This window comes from Cladophialophora yegresii (assembly GCF_000585515.1).
Source record: "Cladophialophora yegresii CBS 114405 chromosome Unknown aczIN-supercont1.7, whole genome shotgun sequence".
NCBI lineage: Eukaryota > Fungi > Ascomycota > Eurotiomycetes > Chaetothyriales > Herpotrichiellaceae > Cladophialophora > Cladophialophora yegresii.
Genome location: NW_006913051.1, coordinates 1,332,608 through 1,354,496, shown reverse-complemented (window position 1 = coordinate 1,354,496; position 21,889 = coordinate 1,332,608). Strand labels below are relative to the sequence as shown.

Below are 21,889 nucleotides of genomic sequence, written 5' to 3'. Positions count from 1 at the left end.
GTTGGCGAGAAATGACGACATGGGATTGAACATTGGCTCACTGCTCACTCATCATCTGCTCACCACCAGCTCACTATCTGCCTATAACCTACCTATCCACTCACGTCTGCTTTTGCGCGATCAAGGGCATTTCGCTCCCTCTAATCCTCATGCTACACAACCTCACCCCAGCAATAATCCGATCTTTCGGCGGACGCAGACTGCATGCATGGAGCCACGGACATTCAATACGAACGCCATCACTGAAATGGGCTCGTACCTGTCGATGAATCCTTTGCCCTGCACACGGTGCTCGTATAGGTGTCCACGTTGACATCGTGCTCGCTCGGTCAGTGTATCCCTGCGTCCAAGCTGATCAGGATTCATACGAGACAACACGTACGTAAAAGCCCCTCTCCACGGCACAAAGCTCCGAACGAGGCGCCATGGCCTGTCACCTCTAACTTGCATGCAAATACGGAGTACTCGTATCAACTTTGACTTGCGCCAACCTGCGCTAAAGCCTCGAGGCTGCCACGGCCCAGCCTCATCCGTTCCCCGTCACCCCGCACCTGCATCTCTGCCAGTCCGAGGGCCAAACGCACACTTTGGTCGTCACCACTTAAGCCTCACCTCTCTTTACACTTTATCTCACCCCTGCCCTGTACTGGATTCCCTGTACAAATACCCATACTCGGAGCCAGAACCCTAAAAGATGTCGATGGTCACTGCATGGTGCCTCCTGAACAAGGTTCTCCAGGGAGGAGCTTGGGTGAACATCCACCAACAGATGTCAACCAGCGACCAACAACTTGACTTGTCACAGTCGTGGAGCCTGCCACCGCGCAGGATACAGACAGTGTGCGGTTCCGAGCAGGACGGTCGTGCGGTTCAGCATGGACGTTTCCTGCATCCCCAGTCCTGCTCGAGGCGAGACAGAAACACAGCCGCCTAAACCTCTCGTTGGCCCTCCGGTGCGCATACTGGAGCGCACCCCCAGCCCAAAGCGGAGGTGCCAGGTTCCTGGTGCACTGCTAGGCACCCGAAGGCGTGGAGCTGATCTATTCAATCGAATACTCCGAACGACCATGTACAAGGACCGCCAGACTAGCTGCAGACATCCGTGTCGTGCATTGTCCACTTCGGCTGATCATCCCCGGAGTTACCCAATTCTTGCAGAGTCTCTGATTTACACCCAAGCGGGCTGAATCAACCCGGCAAGTTCCTGACATTTGGTTGTTGCGGAAGAGGTCAAGTGAGGCTACAACACTGCAAGGTTGTGTTTTGCCACTAGAATGAGCATATGCGTGCTCGGGAAAACGCCAGACGCCGAGGACCGTGGCAGGGTCTTTAGCCAACAAACAACCAAACACGCTTTTCCTCCCTCTGCCCGACGCCGCGCGTTACAATAGGTCTAGCATACAGATTCATCGTAATACTCTTTGATGGAGTAAATCCAAGCGCCTGCGGTAATAGACCGAAGCGATATAACACGCACCTCGGATGACTTCCGTCGCCCTTGTCTCGAACCACATGGCACACAGATGCTTGGCCCTTTCGAGTCCCCAGCACTCGACATCCTCCTTGCGAGGCTCGAACCCATCATATGCTAGATCCAGATGGAAGCGCCGCCGTGCCTCGTACAGCCTGCGGCATAACACCGGGACGTATGTTTTCAGGACAAGCACTTCCCACGACCCGTCGTTTAGCTGACGCACTTCGGGCACCTCGGCTCTCTCGACGTGCTCGAGGACCCCCAGCCTCGATGGTGCGTGGTCCGAGAGAGAGAGCTTCACCAGCATATAGGCATCGCAAATGGTGTCATTTAAGGTGTGGCTGGCACAATTAGAAATGCATGGCTTTGTGAGGGCCTGGACCTACCGCAGCGCAGGAGATAATTGACCTTGGTCGGTTAACCACACCGGAGTCAGCACGTCTCCCTTGAGGATATCGACCAGGTAGGTCTCAGCATCGATGGTGACTTTGACGGCTCTGGGATGCTTGTCGTCGTCGATCGCTGATTCGCACACATCACCATCAAGCGGCGTCGTGCTGAGAATCGGCACCTTCTCGTCGTCGTTGCAGCCTTCGGAGGACGCTTCGGCTCGAGACTCCCCCTGATATTCGCCTTCGGTAGGCCAACCGAAGGTCATTTGGCCCGTATCAGAACCGTATGTATATGTGAACTCCACCTGATCAGGACAAGGTGAGGGAGGAGGTGCGGGGGGAAATTGGTCGTCTTGCCACAGAAGCATGTGGTCCATTGCGCCGTTGTGCTGAGATGGTTGCAGAGGTGTGCTCAAGAATTTGCGCAGTGTGACTCGAGGTCATTTGGACCATTAGTACTTCCTGGAGAGCCACATCATCGACCGCAGCGAAGGACATGATGCACGGTCCCAACCCCGACATGATGGGAGGCGTCAAGCCATCGAAAGTCGAAGGCAGATGACGCTTAGCTGCAATTGGCAAAGGCCCCGGTCAATCAATGATCGACCCACTCTCCGCATGTGAGCCGAAGAAGATACCCCGGTCCTTTGCGAAACTTCGGTTCGGTTCGGTCGCCCTTCCGCCAGTAGTCTCCATCCCGCATCAGCGCTAACACAGATCAGCGACTCATACCTCCAATGTCCCCTGCATCTCGCGAGCGTATGTTATTCGACTCTGCCGTGTCGACGTCCCGGGCGCCAGATCGGCGATAGCCACTGTAGCTCGTGGATGAAGAACGTGGGCTATGTCTTGCAGGTTGTCCTTCATCCTGCATACGGCATTTTTCTCCGGCCGGCGATTCCACCTCCTCGCGGTTCACTGTTCCAGACGTTCATCTTGACCAGAAGGAAGTCGGGATCGGGTTGCACGGTTCTGGCATTGTCCTTCATTCGACGATCCCGCGAACATGTCCGAATCATCAGGAGAAAGTTTGGTGAATCTTCATCCTGTCACGGCACGGAGGTGGGGGCATCTTCTCATGCCGTCTGCACTGCTCCTTCTGATCATTCTGAGTCCGCCAAAGCCACAGCACCGTCAAGTGTACCCCGGACGCGCGGGACTCAAGCTTACATTGAGGCGGCATCGTCACCCTGAATTTAAATTTCGAGCCTCATTCGTGCTGGTAACGAATGTCAGAATCTTGTTGCGGGGATGGAGCCGTCAGAGCTCCTAGAAGGTACGGCGGCGTTGGTTCTCTCTGGAGTATGGAGTATGAGTAGACCAGCGTGTCAGGATTTCTGGTCTATTGCCCAGCCCCGCGCCAAGCTCGCCATTCCCACATTACAGAACCGAGTTATCGATCTCCAGCATCGCGATCTCCCTCTGTCCACATTAGCTTCAGTGTCCTTTGTGCTCCTGAATCAAGGTTGGTGGACTGGGTCCAAGAGTCCGCTCCAACCTTAATTCTGGCCACCCCAATAGCGCCGTTTGCACTTGAGCCGGGGTAGCTGCATCAGCGCCATGTCTACGAATAACTCGACGGCCTTGAGATCGTTGAAATCGGTCGGTTGAGGCGGTTCGGACGATACTGCTGCTTGTATCTATACGACAGTTGCACTACTGACTATTGTGGTGTGAAATGATTTAGCCTGGATTCTAGCTGCCGGTCCCTAAAAAAAGCCTGGCTTCAAATGCCTTACACAGTGCTCGAGGACACACGAGGGATACGACTGTGCGGTGCTGTACATAACACGTGTAGCCCTGCGCGCCATGCGAGACTTGCACGATCTGACTGCAGGAAAGATGTCTCCTGAATAATATCTTCGTGGCTCAAGCCAGGATCTGAGACAGGCAGTCGATGCCTCAGATGTGGGTCATCCAGAAGCCACGACTACAGCTGTCATTTTACGGTCATCATTCCCCCGGATCCGGTGGAATGCAGGCTTCTGGGGGTGGTGGGACGGTTGACAGCTGTCATTTGACGCCCCTTCCCAGCCCACTTCCGAAGATGCTTCCGAAAGGGAAAAGAAAACAAAGGCCAGCAGAAGCAATGGTGCAGCGGACTCCACCCCCTTGCCATTTTTTCGCGGAAGGGGAAGCTTCGTCTGTCTTGTTGCTCCCCTCCTTAACAGCAGGCTCAGTTGTCCTTGGCCTGGCTCTTCCGCAATGCGCGCGGCTGCGAGGCAAGGGGGCGGACGAATTGGGCGAGTCTCAGTTAGCTATTTGACTGCATTCTTTCAGGAGCGAGCTGGACATCGAGCTTCACCCCTGCGGCGCCTTTCACCCTGAAAGTCGACTTGGACGGCCCTTGCGCTGCAGCCAGCCTATGCACGCCATCGCCTTTCGAGACAACCATACCGACATGGATCCCCAGAATCGACGTTCGCCGAGTCAAGAAGCGTCCTCAGGCAGGCCTTGATGAAGACTGGGCACATAGAGCGACGAAGGCCACGCCAGACGAAAGAGATTAGAACACTTGCGACAGACGACCAGAGGATTGGAAGATGGTTTCAAAAGGGCGCAAAGCATATGCAAGCAGCGGACACTTGCTGCCACACGCCGGTTTCAATCCCAGCGTGGTCTCGGCACCATCACCATATTCCAACCTCCATGTCGAATACACCGGACGCGTCGTCGAAGTCATGAAGAGATACCCACATCTGATCAGAAAATCGAACGGCGACACGTTATCGGAGAAGTGCTTCACGGGCGCGCCCTGGTCGGCGTTGCGCATTCTCCGCATCATCGGCATGGACAGCGACGACGACGAGGAAATCTGTATCGCGGCGGAAGCATCGAAGCAAGTCGTGGCCATCATCCGGGCGTCACTCTCAAACACCGACCGGTCGTGGAGACTATGTCGTCGCCTCTGTCCGTGTCGGAGGAACTTCTCCCTGGGATGGATTGCCCTGCAGCTAGGACAGGCGTTTTGGGTGCCTCTCACTGGTGGGCAGTATGCGCGCAGAGGTTCGCTCGAGCTCGCACGTCTGCGGACGTTCTTCCCGTCGACAGAGAGGGCCCACGTACTTTACCTCGAGTTTGAAGCCACGTCCAAGAGAGCGGAACAGAAGGAGCCGGGCGGCCAAATCCCCAAGATCGTGGTGGAGTTATATCGTGTGTTGCTCTCCATTGAGGACGAGATCAGGGCCAAAGGAATTGCCATTGCCCTGAATGAGGATGAAAATTGATCATCGTCGTGGGGGTGAATGGTGTCCTGGTCGCCGAATAATGTCTTCGGGGGGTTCATTGCAGCTGCTGAGCACTGAGAATCACCTTGGGAGGCCACTTGCGGCCAGAGTGACATTAAGCCGGAAACCGGCTGGATTTGTCCCTTCCAACCTCAACACGCTTGACCGATCCACGAGACGATCATTTGGGGGCTCGCACGGGGATCTCACGCGCAACGAAAGGAGGCTGCAGACACGTCGAGACGATAGGTATCAGCTGTTTGAGTTCCGCAGATGCAACGACCACATCGACATTCACTTCCAGCTCTTCTTGACTCTTCACTGGGTCAGCCGCTTGACACTCTGGATTTGCGTAGCTCTTGACACTCGGAATCACATTCGCACAATCGTATACCTCCTCACGTAGTCTTATGACCTTCGACTTGACGTTCGGCAAGATTCGGTGGCTGCTTAAGAAAACCGGATGGAAGGTATGGTGTGACCGTATGGAGTACACTGTGTACAACTGGTCCACGGACGACGTAATTGGGGACGACAGGGGAAGGCATAGAGTTTTGTACAGGAAGCAGGCATTTCGACCCTACCTGGGTAATTCCATGACCGGTCGCGTAATTACCCACCTCATGCGAGACGGCGTGACCACCCTCTGAACTACCACCTGCTACCAGCTAGCCCACACTTTGTGTTATGTGGTTCAGCATGGAATTGGATCAGGTCGATACGGCCGATTATGTGCAGCGATGATTCGAGGTCGACTGCCCACGTCCCATATTCTTGAGCACGGGAATATCTCACAGATGAATACACGACGCACACTGTGAGATTCACGCCAAGCATTCACGCCTGCACTACTCGAGGATCTTCGTATGCGGAGTCCCCGTCCGTAGCGCGGGGTGGCGAGAATTCCCCGGACGTACCCCGCGTGAATAGTGCGAGCTAGACAGGAGGCTCACGTCGATGTCCAGATTAGGTATATTGCTTGTCGCCGGGCCTCCTGTGGTATGGTGTGGCCCGGGTGACAACGATGGTCGCGTTGTCGAAGGATTTATGATCCTCTTGCCTGGCACCAGCTGATCGACCTACGGCTGAACATGCTGAAGATAGGAGTGTCTCGACATTTCCCCGTGCCAGCTTGGTATAACGGTAGCTCAGGGGAAAACTTCCCCGTTTGTCGTGTCGGAACCAGCGAACGCACAGCATTTCCTCCTCTGTAGAGGACTCCTCAGCTCAGTGGATACCTGTGCTGACATACCGTAATCTGCCAGGTTGTCGAACCCTGGCAGCTCACGCAGGAAATGCTTCCCATTTGACACGGTTTTCGTTGCTCCTCGATTGTTCCGAGTCAATCCGACTTCGGATTTCGAGTTCTCGTCTCGTTTGCCCCGGAGAGATTTACATGGGAGATTGTACAAATGATCTCCAGCATAGGTCGTCTCAGGCGGTAGAACCTTTAACCCCGGGGTCGGACCGTGCGCTGATCAGGCCAAGAACGTGATTGGTATTGAAGGCACTCCTGAGAATTCTGGACGGCGTATTCTCCCGAACGATGCCATAGCTGCAAGCCTGCGGCGTACGGAACGCGTGTCTGGAGGGCGCTGATGCCAGCCTGATACAGCAGGATCGAATGGGCAAGAAGAGATTTCTCAATGGGGAGTCACCGCCCGCAATGGCTTTGGCCATATCTTCTCGGAGTGCCTGTCGCGGCGCTAAAGTCTGCGTGATATAGTCCTGACGTCCTCGCCGTCGAGTTTGTTTCGAGGACAGTTTTTTGTAGACAGCCAGCAACATGTCTTCCCAAGTTCGAACCAGCCCAATCCTCCTTGCCCCAGGTCCGACTGAGGTCGACCCAACTGTTCTCACAGCCATGTCCTCGTGGGCAGAGTCGCATTTTGCTCAGCCCTTCTGCAACACATTTGGCGATGTCTTGACGATGACCCGCAAGCTCTTCCAGAGTAAAGATCCCAAGGCCCAACCCTTCGTCCTTGGAGGCAGCGGTACTCTTGGCTGGGACTTTGTGGCCACCAACTTCATCGAGCCTGGAGAGCCGGTCTTGTGTCTCAGTACTGGATACTTCTCCGATGCCTTCGAGCAGTGTCTCTCCACATATGGAGCCCGTACGAAGAAGATGACTGTCCCGATCGGCGAAGCACCTGACACTGGAGACGTTGAGAAAGAGCTGCGGAAGACCCGGTACAAAGCACTGGTCGTGGTCCATGTCGACACCTCGACGGCTGTTCTCATGCCGCTGAAACCCCTTTCGGATCTGCTCAGACGAGTATCGCCCGAAACACTGCTGATCGTCGATGGTGTTGCCAGCGTCGGCGCCGAAGATCTGCAGTTCGACAAATGGAATATCGACATCGTGGCCACCGGTTCACAAAAGGCCATTGGCTGCCCCCCTGGCCTTGCCATCATCATGGCCTCCGCCCGTGCCATTGAGGTGGCCATCACGAGGAAAGCACCGCCGACTTCGTGGTACGCCAGTCTCCCAAGGTGGTTGCCCATCATGCAGAACTATGAGAAGAAACAGTCCAGCTATTTCGCAACCCCGCCCACCCAGCTTGTGCACGCCATGCACGCCACCCTGACGTCGATCCTCTCCCGTCCGCTTTCGGAGAGATTTGAGCAACACAGGCGGAAAAGCGCCCAAGTCAAGGCTGTGGTGTCGGAGCTCGGCTTAACGCAGCTGGCCAGACAGCCACAGTACCAAGCCAATGGCCTCACGGCGTTTTGGCTCCCCAAGGGGTTGTCATCGAAGGAGCTATTGTCCAGGGTCACGGAGAAGGGCTTCACCATTGTGGGCGGTATGCACAAAGAAGTCGGCCACCGTTATGTGAGAGTTGGGCACATGGGCTATAGTGTCGTGGGTGAGCCAGAGAGTCACATTGACCTCGGCTGCCAGGCTCTGAGAGAAGCAGTCCTGGAATACTATGCCAGCAAAAGTCATCGCTCTGTACCGCGACAGAGTGCTGACTTCACTGAGCCAGCACGCGCAAACTTGTGACAGGCTTCTGGTTGTCCGACAGACGCAGATGACATGGCAGTGCCAGCTGACACATACGGGTATGGACAGGGTTTTGGCAACGTGTGTTTCACATTCTCATGGAGTCGAGCAAAGTGAATGCGAAAGAGGGAAGAAGGCGCGTCCAGCTGTGATGGGCTACTAGTCGAGGCGCGCGGCGGGGTGGCTCGCTACGTACCTCGGCTGATGCACGACACAGCAGGCACAGCAGGTGGTGTGGCGCTATACCCCGCAGTCACTTGCCAGCACTGGGTACCTACTGTGGACAGTAGGTGGACAGTGCGCGCCGTACTGGGTAGAAGTATCGGGTGCAACCTAAGTTATCCTCGTACCATGTCAATTGCTCGACCATCGCTGCATACTAGTATGTACTTCGTGATCTTCTGAGCTTCGTGACGTGTATAATACTTCGTGACCGTCGCAAACAGGGGTATATATTCTCTCCTTCTCACCAGCACCTTCTCGTCATGTGGCTTGTCCACAATCTGACCAGTCAGTGGTGCTTGTCCCATGAAGCGACATAAAGGCTTCAGGTTGTCGCTGAAAGCAGGGGAAGATACAGGGCAAAGTGAATTTGAAACTGCGATGTAAACTTAGAACCTCTGGTCGAGTCTTCTCGCACTGGCTGAAAGGGAAGGTACAAGCTTTGCGGAAACTGCTGAATTGGATGGTTTTCGTGCAGCCATCATGTACACCTGTAATGCTCTTTGAGAACAGAGAGCGACGGGTGACGAAGGTCGAGAGGCTACCGTGATCTGCAGGCGAGGATGTGTGCGTTTCAATTCAGGGCTTAATTCTCGCATAAGATTGCTTAATTAATTCTGTCCCCATCACAAAAGTACCCGTGCCCCTCCAGGTGGCTCGCACTTGCCCTGCACACGAGCGCCACGCGTCCGTTCCTGAGCTCGAGTCCTGAGCGGGGGGAAGCCACTGGAACGTGAGGACATGTGAGGAAGGTGTCAGGACACCAAGCACCGGAAGAGACTTCCTCTCTCTAGTGCAGATCATGTGCATGACCTCAGAGTACTACTGTGCAACGTCCTTCAGAAAATCCATGACTGTTCCTTCACTTTTCAAACACAGTACTCTCACGCACATGTGTACCGTTCCCTGGCAATGCATAGCATGGCCAAAGGGTACACCAGTGGCCGCTGGCGACCGGTGCGTGCTCCAGCGTCCTCGCACTGCTTTACATTTTACTAACCACGTCTAGGGACTTGCGGTCGAGCTGTCGGAAAGAATGCAGAGGCATGAGCATCCACGATGCCATCGCCGAAACAGGGGAAATGCCCATCCCACTGGCCTCCAGAATGAATACCAAAATCCAATAGCCTGGACCGAGAGGTTTGTCACGCACTCTCGTTCTCGCCTCCAGAAGCTGATCTCCATCGTTCTCAGGTTGCTTCCCTGCCGCCTTGTGGTCCAAAGAGAAAAGATTCAAACGAGCATGACGGCGACTTCAAGTTTCCAGACCCGTTGCTGGGTCACATCAGCCGAACGGAATAACGGCAACCGATTACTGGCCCAGAGACGCAAGGTGGACTGGGGAAGAAACCGATGAAGATGAACTCAGCAAGAGAAGTCTCACGGCCCACCTCAATGAATGAAACTGGCTGGACGCCTGCTGGATGCCAGACACTGAGCATCGCTGAGCAAGAAAGAACTTTGAAGTCCTCCGCTTCTCCATGAAGGAATTCTGAAACCAACCGATTCAGCGACTTCGGCAACCCCTTTAACGACTCCAGGCGAGCAACAGGAACAAGAGTAGGGGAGGCCATATCAAGAGCCCGGATATGAGTCTATACTCGAGAACGGTGGGTGTCTTCCCTTCGGAGTACCAGGACGTGGTGACAGCAAAGTGCTAGTAAGTCAGTACATACCAACTACTTCTTGAAACTGAAGAGATTCCTGATGGTTGGCTGAGGACTCACTTTTCCATGACAACCTGTTCAAACCTACCTGCGAGGCAGACCCGACCAGAGACAAATCAAAGCTCCCGCAGGATATTCACGGCTTTCTTCCTCTGATCTCACTCTTGGCCGTCCTCCGCTCGAAAGCATCTGCTCCGTTGTCAACCAGCTGCCAGACGACTTGAGCTTTGAGTTCTCGCAGTCTGAATTGGAGTATCAAAGATCTTTTCTGTCGTCGTCGACTGCCGCCGCTGCGTCGCTCAGCGGAAGAAGGTGATCAAGCAACATCAGATACGTAAAGTACCTCTCTGTGTCTGGAGTCTCCTGGGCTGTTTACACAAGTTCACGAGGGGCCTGCCAACGGCCATCGACATCATGCTCAAAGGCACTCGTGTGGTCCTGCCTGTGTGAGGGTGAGCGTCCCACTTCTGTCGCAAACGCTGGACAGGTTTGCGGATTCAGAGCTGTCAGTGCTGGCTTCGCACTTCCCCCCAGCTGGTGAGCAGTGAGCGAGTGATCCACCTCACAATACTGCTCCCTTTTATCTACAGGACTCCATCCCTTCAGCCATGGAAAGATATCGACGGAAGCACGGACCAGGACACGTCGCATTACCAGAATAAGCCAGGTAAAATCGTACATTGAGGCGACTGTGATATTTATATCAAAATCACATTACTCGGCGCCCCTCATACAACACGTGTGGTGCGCTCAACGCTTTCCAACCATTCGAAACTGGACCACATGGCAGCATCGTTGATGGCTTTTCCAAAAAGCCTTGTGCACGATCCCAAGGGACTGGGCGCATCATTCTATGCACTCTCACCGTGCACGACAGAGTCGGAGGCTGTGATCCTCTGTCATCAAAGAGGCAGACAATGTCGATGAACGAAGCATACCCTACTGTCCTCGTCACCACAGCATCGCTTATGGCACCTCAGGTCTTGCCCCTCGTCTATGCACTTCGATATGTCTGCCCTCACCTCTTCTTCATCCTGCACCCTTGATCCCAGTATCACCTAGACATCTACGTTACATCGGAATCAACGATGCCTTTCGTTGACATCAATCGTCACAGGCTTTAAGTCTACAATGACCGTCGTACGAGCTAACAAATGTTGTGTGGGTTGCCAACGAATGGGACTGCTGTCATTCCAATCGGTCGATTGAATCATCCTCCGCGCAGCCCTTCCAAACCGATGCTGCTCCAACTCAACACTGGGTCCGTTCAGACTCGGTCGCTGTGCAACTCATGCATCTTCTACTTGGTCCACATCATTGCGGCGGCACAAGTCCAAGCCGATGCTCACGTCGATGCGTCGATTGCGCTGCAGAGTTCCCGAGCAAGGTCCTCGAGGCGGTCAACTGCAGCCGCTCGCTGCATATATGCGGTGAACAACTGCCTCCTCTATCTCCGAGGGCTTGACGTCGACGAGCAAATCGGCTACATGGAAACAATGGGATCGATGATGGAGCTCGGATGATGCTACCCTTTAGTTGAAGTGGTGTCTCAACTGTACTCGGCAAGGTGTTGATGACCCGTACATAGTGAGCCGGGCCATGAATTTCGCCGCCGTCGCACTGTTCATGCACATTGAAAGACGGAACGGCGTTCTTACATTGTTGACCACGACGCAGGAAGACGTACTTGGTCTAAAGTACACGGTTATATTGCTCTGCACTACAAGGAGGGTGGAGACCTTTTGCCATTATAGTTACAGGCCTAGTCTCGATCACGGTATCACCAATCGCATCCTAGAAGCAGCTCGTATATACAGTAGTACCAACCCCAGTTAAGTAATTGGTACTGGCTGGGTTCGACTACGGAAGAGATGTTGAGAGGGTATATACTACTATTCGAAAGTTCCCGTAAACGCAGTGTAAATTACTCTTGACCTGTATTATTATAGGTTAGCAGGGTACATAGTACTATTTCCTTAATGTAGTATTAAATTCGCCTAACTAAGTTAGCCTACGCTCATTAAGAGATACCCATCAAGTATTTTAAACGCGTCATTACAATACAGCCCTTTATTAGTTGGATAATCTAGGTTTATATATATCTAGATTCTACCACGATTCAGACTTGCACCAGATTAAGATTGCACTTTAAATGGATCTAGGGCCTAATCTTTCTCTATATATACTAGTATATATACTTGATTTGATTTGAAACTAAGGTCTATTGTGAAGTATTGATGAGATTTTAAATCTAATCCTAAACTACTCCTAAATTTATGCTCACCTGATCCTGACCTGATTCTCATGTATATCTGACTTGATCGGGATTTGATCTTGACTTAATTTACAATAAGTGGGCTCGCTGAAGTGTTAATTAAGGCTCAGTCCCCCTTCACATCTAAATTCTGTTCTTGAAAACAACATCATGTTAGAATTCAAGCGCTGTCTCGCTCGAATGCTGAGTTGCTCTTGTACTATCTATGTAGTTTCTAAAATCTGCAATCGCGCGAAAAGCCAGTGCTTGCACCCCCAATGGCTCAAACACTCTTTGGCAGAATCACGATCGGTCGACTTCCGTCGAAAGGTCACGTTAGTACTGTGGTCGCTGATTTTGATTTTCGTTCGTAGGATCAGACTCAACGTCCAAGCCATTGCATCATGTGTATGTATGTACTTAGTACTTAGTACATGCTGTACAACGTAGGCCGTGTTTGTCGGAGACACACTGTAGGAAACCCACCTTGGACTTCAACTGGGACGGTGAACTTTTGAAGCCAGTAGGTGGCCTTCAACTGGATGTCAACTTTAGTAAAGCGTAACGGAGAAACCCGCCTGGCTTGATGAGAACTTCGGAACCAGTTACTAGTCTCGTAATACTACTTACAGTAGTCACGGTTTCTGCTGATAGTGAAAACGTGCACTTGTCTGAAGTGAGCCCGAAATGTTCGTGAGTACGACTTTTCCTGATTCGTCATCTGAATCCACCATGGTCGCAAAGCTGATAGATACCTGGATGGGATCTTTATTGTACATATTGTAAGAGCACGTACATCGTAAAGCTGCATCTACAGTCAGATGTCATCGAGAAAGGATGGCAGGACATCGATTTGGCGTTTCGAGATGTCGAGGAAGTCAAGACGACTCACCTGGTAGAGCACTGCGTTCGCTTCAGCGGATACGTAGTACTGTATCTGTCGGTCGGTGTATGCGGTGCAGCCCAGTGCAAAGGTTGGTTGGTCGCAAAACATCCTACCGGACCGGTCTGCCTGGGTGTTGACATACTTAGTACAGATCAGACGCAGTACGGCGAGCACCTTGTCGTGAATCTAGTGCGAGGTCTGCATGTATTTGGGAACTTGAAACCGAGCAAATGATTCGAGGCTGAATTACCTGACTGGGAACAGGTCGAGATCTTGGGATCTTTGTCTTGGGTGTCATGACACTGGCGGCCTGGGTAGTGGAAAGCGTGCTGCTGTACGAAGAATAATGTGGTATCCGACTCTGATCCTTGTGAAACAACTGAAATGCCAGAGTTGTGTTTGGGCAGAAACACCGAAGCGTGACTGAATTCAGAATATGCCTACAGTACTCCGTCGGTTGGTGATGGTAAAGTGAATGGTTGGTAATTTCGTTATACTGGCCTTGCGTGTGGCGCACTTTCCCTTGGCGAAACTTCCTCTTACGATTGTTCTTGGCAGAACACACTGCAGCAATTGGCCGCAACTCAGATCTGGTAAGTACTTAAGATGCGCAGTGCTCTCTCTGGCAGAACTCACTTGCAAAAGAACTTGGAACCAGGCGCCATATTCCGTACCCACAAGCCATCCTGAACACAAGACTCTCCGTCGGGCGAAGCACGGTAACGACATTCATAGCATAGTAAGTAGTACTAATTGGATCCTCAGGTCTCTGGATTGCTGCCTATCACGAAGCAATCGATAACCTTGGAAGAGGCTTCGGTGTCGCTGTTCTCACGGGCAGCAATACCGCCCAACCGCTTAGAGGACTTGAGGTATTGGACAAAGATGCAACGCAGGAGTCCGCTTTCCTTGTTGGTGTGACATACTTACATACACTCGATGTAAGTGCCATTTCAGAGATTCGGCTAGCACTGGACCTATCCTCCCTCCTTTGCGCACGTTGGATCTACTGTGACTGCGACACCTGTTTTCGGTGTTGTTTGGAGCGTGATAGTATCGGGATTGTTTCGATGAAGCATTGTCCCCGCGGCCATAACTACATCTCTTCACTTGCCTGAGGTCCCTGAATACTAGTACAGATAGATAGCCATAGGCTTTGCAACTACCGACTTGCGGTTTGTGAAGCAGGTCGGAGAATGCTAGAACATAATTTCTACATTGACAAAGTTACACATGAGACTGGGTCCGTCTGACAACATGCTGAGACATCAACAGCATTTGACCCGATGAATACTTTACTCCGTACAATCAGCATTTCGAGAATCCAGAGGCGTTCATCTTAGGCGTCTGCATCAACTACTACTAGTACAGTCTGTCTGGTGAAATTTTCAGCTTCCGTTCAGCTTCTGAAGAACAAGTTGCAGCCGATGAGCTGCCCCCAGACTCCGATTTGTTCGAAGATGCGGACCTGTCCGAGTACGATCCATATTGCAAAAGGGAAGTCTGGGAAGAAAACATGCTACGCTACAGTACGCCACGATCTGAACGAACGAACTTCGGGCAGTTCTTCGTATACGCAACGAGCCTTTCAATCAAGCACTTTGGGGCCCTCCAGGGTGGAAATCTGGAACGCCTGGCAAAGATAGAGCGCCTATGCGAAGCGGGTTCAAATCGACTTGGCAAGTGGATCAACCAAGACTGCCGTCCAGATTGGACTTCAACAGTCGATTGTATGGTCCTCTCAGCACATGCATTTCTTCACCCTACGATTCAAAGGCCATGCTGCGCGATATGCTCTGGGATCTGGAATTTGACGAAAGCACATTTGTTCAAAACACCAGCCATCAATGCTGGACACCAAATTAGTCAGCCGTGAGACTTGTCTAGGCTCAGGGTGCTCTTCCTGAGAGACAAATTCAGCCACAAGCTTCAGAATCCTGGACTTTCAGGCTCATCATAGGACAACGGTCTTGTCTATCATGTACGCGATGACTGGATACGTGCGTCTTGCACTTGTCAAGTACATACAAGACACGGTCCGTTCGGGACCAATATAGCAGCGAACGTCTCTGCATAGCTGCTCGCGCTGGCTCTGTGCCCATGGTGCAGTATTCGCTGGACAGAGTTCAGCACAAGACAGAGATACAAACCGAACTGTTGCCCAATCTTCAATCGATGGCAGAGGTTGTCTCGCAAGACCATGTTGATGTAGTAGATTATTTGCTGGGGCAGGAAGGCTTCGGAGTAAGCCTCAACTCAATACGTCAATGCCGGTAGTAAAAACCTCCTGGAGACCTGGCATCGAAAACCTGCAACCCGGTGATGTTCCGCCTGCTGTTTCCCCATCTCCAAGAGGGGCATGCCTCGAACTGACATGTAAGGAGACACGGCTGTCGTGCGGAATATCAAGAGCCACCACCGAGGCTCGAAGGTCCGATACGAATGGGACAAGAGTTCTGCTACTTTAGCATGCTGATGCTGCCCTGTGGCATAACGGCTTCCCGGGCGAGCTACAAGCGCATTTGCAGGCGGCTGTCAGAGATGTGACAAGGACATGTGTTTGTCTTTTGATTTGTGATGGTGAAGTGAGTCTACACTCAGCGTCGTCGGAGTAAGGCTCGTAGTGAGAAGATTATACTACCACTACACCCGCACGCATGCGTCATGTCACTGACCGTGTAACTGTCGGGGAATGTGCCTGAGCCCTAGACGGCCATCCACAAGGTCATACGAGAGACCATGAGTGTCCTTGGGTAAGTCTAACTTCTCGCCCTGGTCCGAGGTTTGAGGGAGTAATGGAGTCCAGTTGGTTGGTATACTGTGCGAAGAACCGCTTTAGTACCGTCATCCTCAAACGACAATAAATGCTGTCATAGTATTGAGTTGAAATTCACAGCCGCTCGGCTTGCGGTGGTTGTGCTCCAGGAATCTCTTCATGTTAATATCGTGCAGAAGCAGATGAGGGAAGACGGAATATACCGTACAGTAGAGCGGCATGACGCAGATTCCGGCTTGGCGACATGTGACGGTGTCAAACAAGACGGTTTGGAACCGTTAAGAATCCCGACTGCATGAGTTGCAGGATGATCTCTTTCGACGTTCACACGGTCTTTAGTGATATGAGGAGTTGACACTCTCCGGCTTAGCCCTAGTCCTGTACAAGATGATTTCGCATTGATCCCTCTGACATACTTCAACCGCCTTGTCCTTGACTCGGATTTAGGCAGGCAGCCAGACCTCTCCAAGTAGCCAGCATCCTGACATCGGGCGACAGCGATTCCTACCAGAGTTTGCCATCTGGATCGATCCTCGGCACCAGTGGTGGTACCGTCAAGATGTCCATCAAGTATGTAGCACAACGACTGCCATTCTGGACCTCGAGTTGATGATGTCATCTTCAGCTGGGTTATGCTCGATGGCAAAGGCTCGTTTGTACTACTGCCAGCAGAGAGATTCATCCACAAGACCACCCCGAGGGTCGCGCTCGCCATCACCACTCCAACAACATACCCGGGCAACAGTCCCTTGGCTATACACTGCAGCTCGGGAACCGTCTATCTGACTAATCAGCGAGTACGGCATAGTGTCAAGATGCGCCGGCGACCCTCCACTAACATGGCAAATAGATTGTATATCTTCCAGAAAAGCCGGCCACAGAGCTCAAGTCGTTCTCGGCGCCGCTTCTCAACCTTCACGACACACACATGACTGTACCGTGGTTTGGGCCGAACGCGTGGCAGGCCGTTTTGCAGCCAGTACCCGGTGGCAACATCCCAGCGACGCAAGCCGCAATCGAGCTCAAGCTCACATTCAAGGAGGGAGGAGCGCCCGACTTTCACTCGAACCTCGAACGAATCAAGGAGAGACTGCAGCAGGTCGTGTCAACCGCGAGAGAGAACAACCTGTCCGGACAGAGGCAGGATCAGATGCTGGGCAACATGAACCTGGACAACGTCCATCTAGACCAGCTGCCTTCATACCAAGAATCCGGACGCGATCGAGTAGCACCGGCGAATGCTGACGAGACGGGCGGTGCGGTGGTGTCGCCTATGGGGAGAAGTCCAGAACCGAGAAGAGCAGGGTCGCCCGTTCACGCTGCCCAGCCACCAAGCGATGCTCCACCCGGGTATGAAGAGACACAACAACAGAGTATACAGGCCGAGCTAGATCGGAGGTTGTCGCAGACTTAGGACTAGGCGTAACGTTCCTGGTTGTTTACCTGTACGGCAGGGCGTTCCGGTTGAGGATGGCTAGCCAAACAGACAGAGACGCAGCCGCCAGATCGGCTCCGGCGGATACCTGAGTCGCAGCAGTGTCAGTAATGGATGAATTTATAAATTTAATAATCATCGTTACTGCCATAGATCCACCTGATACTCGTCCTGCGCAATAGGGAGGTGAGGCCGACTCGAAGAACGAGTGAGTGGCTTGGCGTTGAGCAGCTCATGGACGGACCAATCACAGACGAGGTAATGTTCCGGCGAGCTTCAAGCTCCATTCCCTGAACATTCGACTTTTTGCATTACCAGTTCAACCCTTTCCCTCTTTGCCAGCACTGAGGTCGACAATTGTGTTCCGCCGCTGCTCTCCCTAATCCCACACATCTTGCACTCACCTACAGCCAGCGACGCCGCCGTGTCCGACTTTTGCAACATGGGGATCACCGATTTCTTCTCCGACCTCCTGAGCTCCGTCTCATTCGTACAAGACGTCCAGGCCGAAGCTCCTGCAGACGACAAGGAGGACTCGGAAGAAGAAGGCGGCGACGACAAGGAGGATAAGAAAGAGGAAGGCGGAGAAGGTGACGACGGGGGAGACGACGGAGAGGGTGGAGGCGATGGAGGCGATGGAGGCGACGGGGACGAAGGTGAAGAGGGAGAAGAGAAAGAAGAAGGAGGAGATGATGACGAGGAAGACGAAGAAGAAGAAGAGGAGGAGGAGGAAGAGCCAGTCGACCCCAAGCCCCGGCTAGAAGAAGGTACGTGACCTACGCAATCTCATCTCTGTGGCAATGAGGAGATCATTCATAGCAAGACTGCAATGCTGCTCTGCGCTGCTACAAGCAATCTCTGCGACACTACATGAGCATGGCTAACCACTGAGCAGAGTGCGCAAAGTCCGCGCAATGCCAGGGCTACAAGCACCACTTCGACGAGTGCGTCGAACGTGTCACTCAGCAGCAGGAGGACCCGGAGTACAAAGGCCCCAAGGAAAACTGCGTCGAAGAATGTATGTCATGTCCTGCGCGCCTGCCTACCAACCTACCTCATCAGACTCTTTTCTGCCTCATGGCACGCGTGGCCAAAATACACCAGCTGTGCCTGTTGACTGCGAGAATGCAAGAGCTAATGTGTCCATTCGTGCTCGCTACAGTTTTCCACCTCCAACATTGTGCAACCCAATGTGCGGCGCCCAAGCTGTTCAAGCAGCTGAAATAGAGGGCCTCTTCGTTGACCATGCCTCCACCCTCCTCCCTGGCTGAACCGGGCCTTCCCCCCCGCGAGCAAGCACGGCAAGCCAAGCAAAGGCCCACGGCCAGAACGCGGACACCTTCACACACGCAGAGAACAACCGCCCTGGACATCTGTGGCGTTGGAAGAAGGCAAGAACTCGGTGGGTAGAGGAGAGGGTTGGCGGAAGTGGATGAGGAGCTGGTGTCGTCGGTTCATGAAGCATCAAGCCGCGGTTCATTACATACAGTCGCGCCTTTGTACAGTCAACCTACACCTCATTGCATCAAGAGAATTTTCATGATCTGGCGGCTCGTACCTTGTATTCTGATCTTCGATCTACCTTCAACACCTTGTGGACTGTCGTTCCAGATCCCCTCGATCACCCTTTCCTTCGAAGGCCTTAGACATTTCCGTTCTGTTGAGACGTTGCAATATCTTCCCTCCCGTCTGCAAGTCAGTTAGGAAGTTCCATTTTGCTCGCTGTTGTGAAAACACGCGTGGGGATCATAGATCGAGAGGGTCGAGCTTTATGGTAGGGATTGGAGCGTGCTGGATCGGGATCATTGAAGTCGTTTCATTGCGCGCCCTCCTACCTGCCTGCCTGTACGCCTGTTGGCTGCCATTGCACACTCTATGGTATGTTCGTGCCGTCACTGGATAACGTACCTCGAGTGTTCTCCTGACGCTGGTGTTCCAGCTCCGTCGCTCTGAGGTCCAGGCACAGCATGTGGTTTAGCCAACTCTCCCGCTGTGGCTGTTCAAAACCTGCTCATCCTCCTCCCTCCCATCAATATACCCCTCAATGACCTCCTCCGTCCTGGCATGCCTATCGGCTTCCCACCTCTTCCTCCTTACATGAGCCTTGCGCCCGAACAGGCCCAAACACAAGGGGAGTGGCATGACCAACATGGCCAGCGCGGCTTGAAAGATCAACGCCCGCTTCATGTTCGTCGGCGGGTCGGCACCGGCGCCAGCCTTCAATGCATCCATGATGACGATGAAGACACCGCCGAGCAATTGTCCACCGCACCAACACAGGCTGCTGCCCAGTTCTGGGCCAAGTGGGTGGTGAATCTCGACCATGAACTCCAACACCACAGGCACAAGACCGAAGCTCGCGGCGCCGAGGATCGCACAGATGACGAAGACATATGCCAGACTTTTCGACTGCGGCGCCCAGACGAAGACCAAATACGCAAGCGCCAACAACGGCACCGCGAGCTTGATGTACACCAAGTAGAATTTATACTTGTCGATGAAGGGGCTGGAGACGGCGGCGCAGAGGAGCCCCACCACGATGAGCACCGCGCCTGCGATGCCGGCGTTATCCTCGCTGAATCCGTACGGCTCGAGGATTTGATTCAGGAGGGACGAAAATGCGTTGAAGAAGCCAACGTACAGCATGAATGGCCCGGCCAGGAGGTAGAATTCTGGAGAGCGCGACAAGGTATGTAGGTCGTTGCGGATCGATGTGCGATCCATGTAGTCTGCCACGAAGCCGGCGGAGGGAGGGGAGGGCGGTTTCGCCGGGATGAAAAAGGCAGGGATTGCGGCGACGGAGGAGATGACGCTGATGTACAGAATCATGTTGGGGATCTCGGATGGCTGGTCCGCCCAGAACGGTGAGATGAGTTGACCCAGCGCTGCACCAAAGGGATTCGACAAGCTAGCTACGGCGGTCGCGGTGGTACGGCCGGCGGCGCTGAACCACAGGTTGGAATATGAGGTTGGCGAGGAGAGGACGAAGGGTTGAGCGAACCCGATGATCAGTTGGCCGACCATCACGCCCGCGAAGTTGTTTGCGCGGGTAGCGCCGTACTTGACCCAGTTGCCGACCAGCAGCAGTGAGGCGGCGATGATGATGGCACCTTTGGTGCCATACTTGTGAAGCACATAGAAGGTCGCTGGGGTGGTTACGCAGAAGGCGAAGAGGAACGCCGTGGAGATCCAGTTGATGTTGGTCTCCGAGGTATGGAAGTACTCGGCGGAAGTGGTCGAGACGGGGGCGAAGGCGATCCAGTCCCAGGACACGACTATATTGAGCAAACAGAGCTGGGCGAGCCCGAAGAAGCGTCGCTTGTATACCTTGTACTCGATGCCGGAGGAGGTCGAGATTCGTGATATTGTGTGAGGCGGGCCGGGAGGTCGGCTGTTGGCCGCGTCTTCGGCCAGTGGAGAGGACGAGTCGATAGAAGAGCTGCCATCGTTGCGGAGGACTGATCCCTCGATTGTGGTGGACTGACGAGGTTTGCCCATGATACGACTTGGTTCAAGCTGACCTTGAAAGCGTCGAGCTTCTGGAGGAGCGCGACCGTTCGAGCGTCACGCGCCGGTCTTCCGGGACAGGAGCGCCGAGGCGATCAATGAAATTGTTGTAGCAGGGTTTACGCGCATGAGCTTGACTGTGAGCAACTTGGTCTTCTCGCTGCAGGCGACATTTCTCAATGTCGTCCGCCAGAAACACAAGTGAGGCCACACTGTGGTCAGTCCAAGTCATGGTTGCGTTGCAGATAACGTTCAACTGCTTATGTGCTTATGTAATGAAACCCTTTCGCGAAACAAGATTAGAGTCGGCGGCCTTAATTAGCGGGTGCAGATCCTCGAAGACGCACAGAGATCAAGGACGGCAAGGACGGGCGTGGGCAGTGATTAGTCGACGGGTGCACGTTATAAGGAAACTGTGGAAAGGAAGTGCAGGTTGCGATTCTGCAGATAACCGAGTTCGATTTCACCTGCCGCTGGTCAACACGAGATGTACCTCGTATTCCGCGTGCCTACTCTGTTCTGGAATGAATGAGGCAACGCGGATCAGATCTGGTGAATAGAGGCGTCAAGTGCGTTAGGTGCTGTTCGAATAGGTCTTCCCAATGGCACCATGGAATGCTTGTCAAGATGTCGACGAATATGTGGAAGGTTATTCTAGGAGGTACATACAGTGATAGTCTGCCGTCAGTCTTCATGGCTAACTGAAAGCTGACTTTAAATGCAAAATGAGACTCGAGATTCTAAGGTACGAGTTACCAGTGCAGACGAGTGGATTTGGTGCGCTGATCCCAAATTGAACGGCCGCGTGGGCGGAACAGGGCTCTAGCTAGACGAACTTCCCAGGCTGTTATTACGTGCCTCGCGTGGCCGCCTGCCTGGCTGCCGGCTGCCGGAGGCCACTGGGCGTGCAGCTGATAGGCATAGGGCCCCAGCACCGCGCCTAGCGACTGGATCGCTAGGTGATCATTCCCCGCTCCACCAGTCCCAAAAGAGCTTCGAGAACAAGGAGACCATGCAACCGGCGCGCCGGCGCGCCCAAGTTCAG

At 53.3% G+C, this 21,889-nt stretch overlaps 6 protein-coding genes across 6 annotated transcripts; 4 read left to right on the top strand and 2 right to left on the bottom strand.

Annotated features, from left to right (window-relative positions):
- Positions 1 to 1,856: 1,856 nt before the first annotated feature.
- A1O7_09612 (uncharacterized protein) lies at positions 1,857 to 2,243 on the bottom strand (the record flags this gene model as incomplete). Its single annotated transcript, XM_007763599.1, has 1 exon — positions 1,857 to 2,243. One exon carries the CDS (start codon positions 2,241 to 2,243, stop codon positions 1,857 to 1,859), a length of 387 nt encoding a protein of 128 aa, XP_007761789.1.
- A 2,166-nt stretch (positions 2,244 to 4,409) lies between these two features.
- Positions 4,410 to 5,093, top strand: A1O7_09611 (uncharacterized protein; the record flags this gene model as incomplete). The annotated part of the gene is made up of 1 exon (XM_007763598.1): positions 4,410 to 5,093. The coding sequence occupies one exon, from the start codon at positions 4,410 to 4,412 to the stop codon at positions 5,091 to 5,093; it is 684 nt and encodes a 227-aa protein (XP_007761788.1).
- A 1,786-nt stretch (positions 5,094 to 6,879) lies between these two features.
- A1O7_09610 (uncharacterized protein) lies at positions 6,880 to 8,097 on the top strand (the record flags this gene model as incomplete). Its single annotated transcript, XM_007763597.1, has 1 exon — positions 6,880 to 8,097. One exon carries the CDS (start codon positions 6,880 to 6,882, stop codon positions 8,095 to 8,097), a length of 1,218 nt encoding a protein of 405 aa, XP_007761787.1.
- An 8,364-nt stretch (positions 8,098 to 16,461) lies between these two features.
- A1O7_09609 (uncharacterized protein) lies at positions 16,462 to 17,316 on the top strand (the record flags this gene model as incomplete). The annotated part of the gene is made up of 3 exons (XM_007763596.1): positions 16,462 to 16,472; positions 16,528 to 16,699; positions 16,753 to 17,316. 3 exons carry the CDS (start codon positions 16,462 to 16,464, stop codon positions 17,314 to 17,316), a joined length of 747 nt encoding a protein of 248 aa, XP_007761786.1.
- A 463-nt stretch (positions 17,317 to 17,779) lies between these two features.
- A1O7_09608 (ubiquinol-cytochrome c reductase subunit 6) lies at positions 17,780 to 18,564 on the top strand (the record flags this gene model as incomplete). The annotated part of the gene is made up of 3 exons (XM_007763595.1): positions 17,780 to 18,104; positions 18,233 to 18,355; positions 18,500 to 18,564. The coding sequence occupies 3 exons, from the start codon at positions 17,780 to 17,782 to the stop codon at positions 18,562 to 18,564; spliced, it is 513 nt and encodes a 170-aa protein (XP_007761785.1).
- A 747-nt stretch (positions 18,565 to 19,311) lies between these two features.
- Positions 19,312 to 20,835, bottom strand: A1O7_09607 (uncharacterized protein; the record flags this gene model as incomplete). The annotated part of the gene is made up of 1 exon (XM_007763594.1): positions 19,312 to 20,835. One exon carries the CDS (start codon positions 20,833 to 20,835, stop codon positions 19,312 to 19,314), a length of 1,524 nt encoding a protein of 507 aa, XP_007761784.1.
- Between the last annotated feature and the right edge of the window lie 1,054 nt (positions 20,836 to 21,889).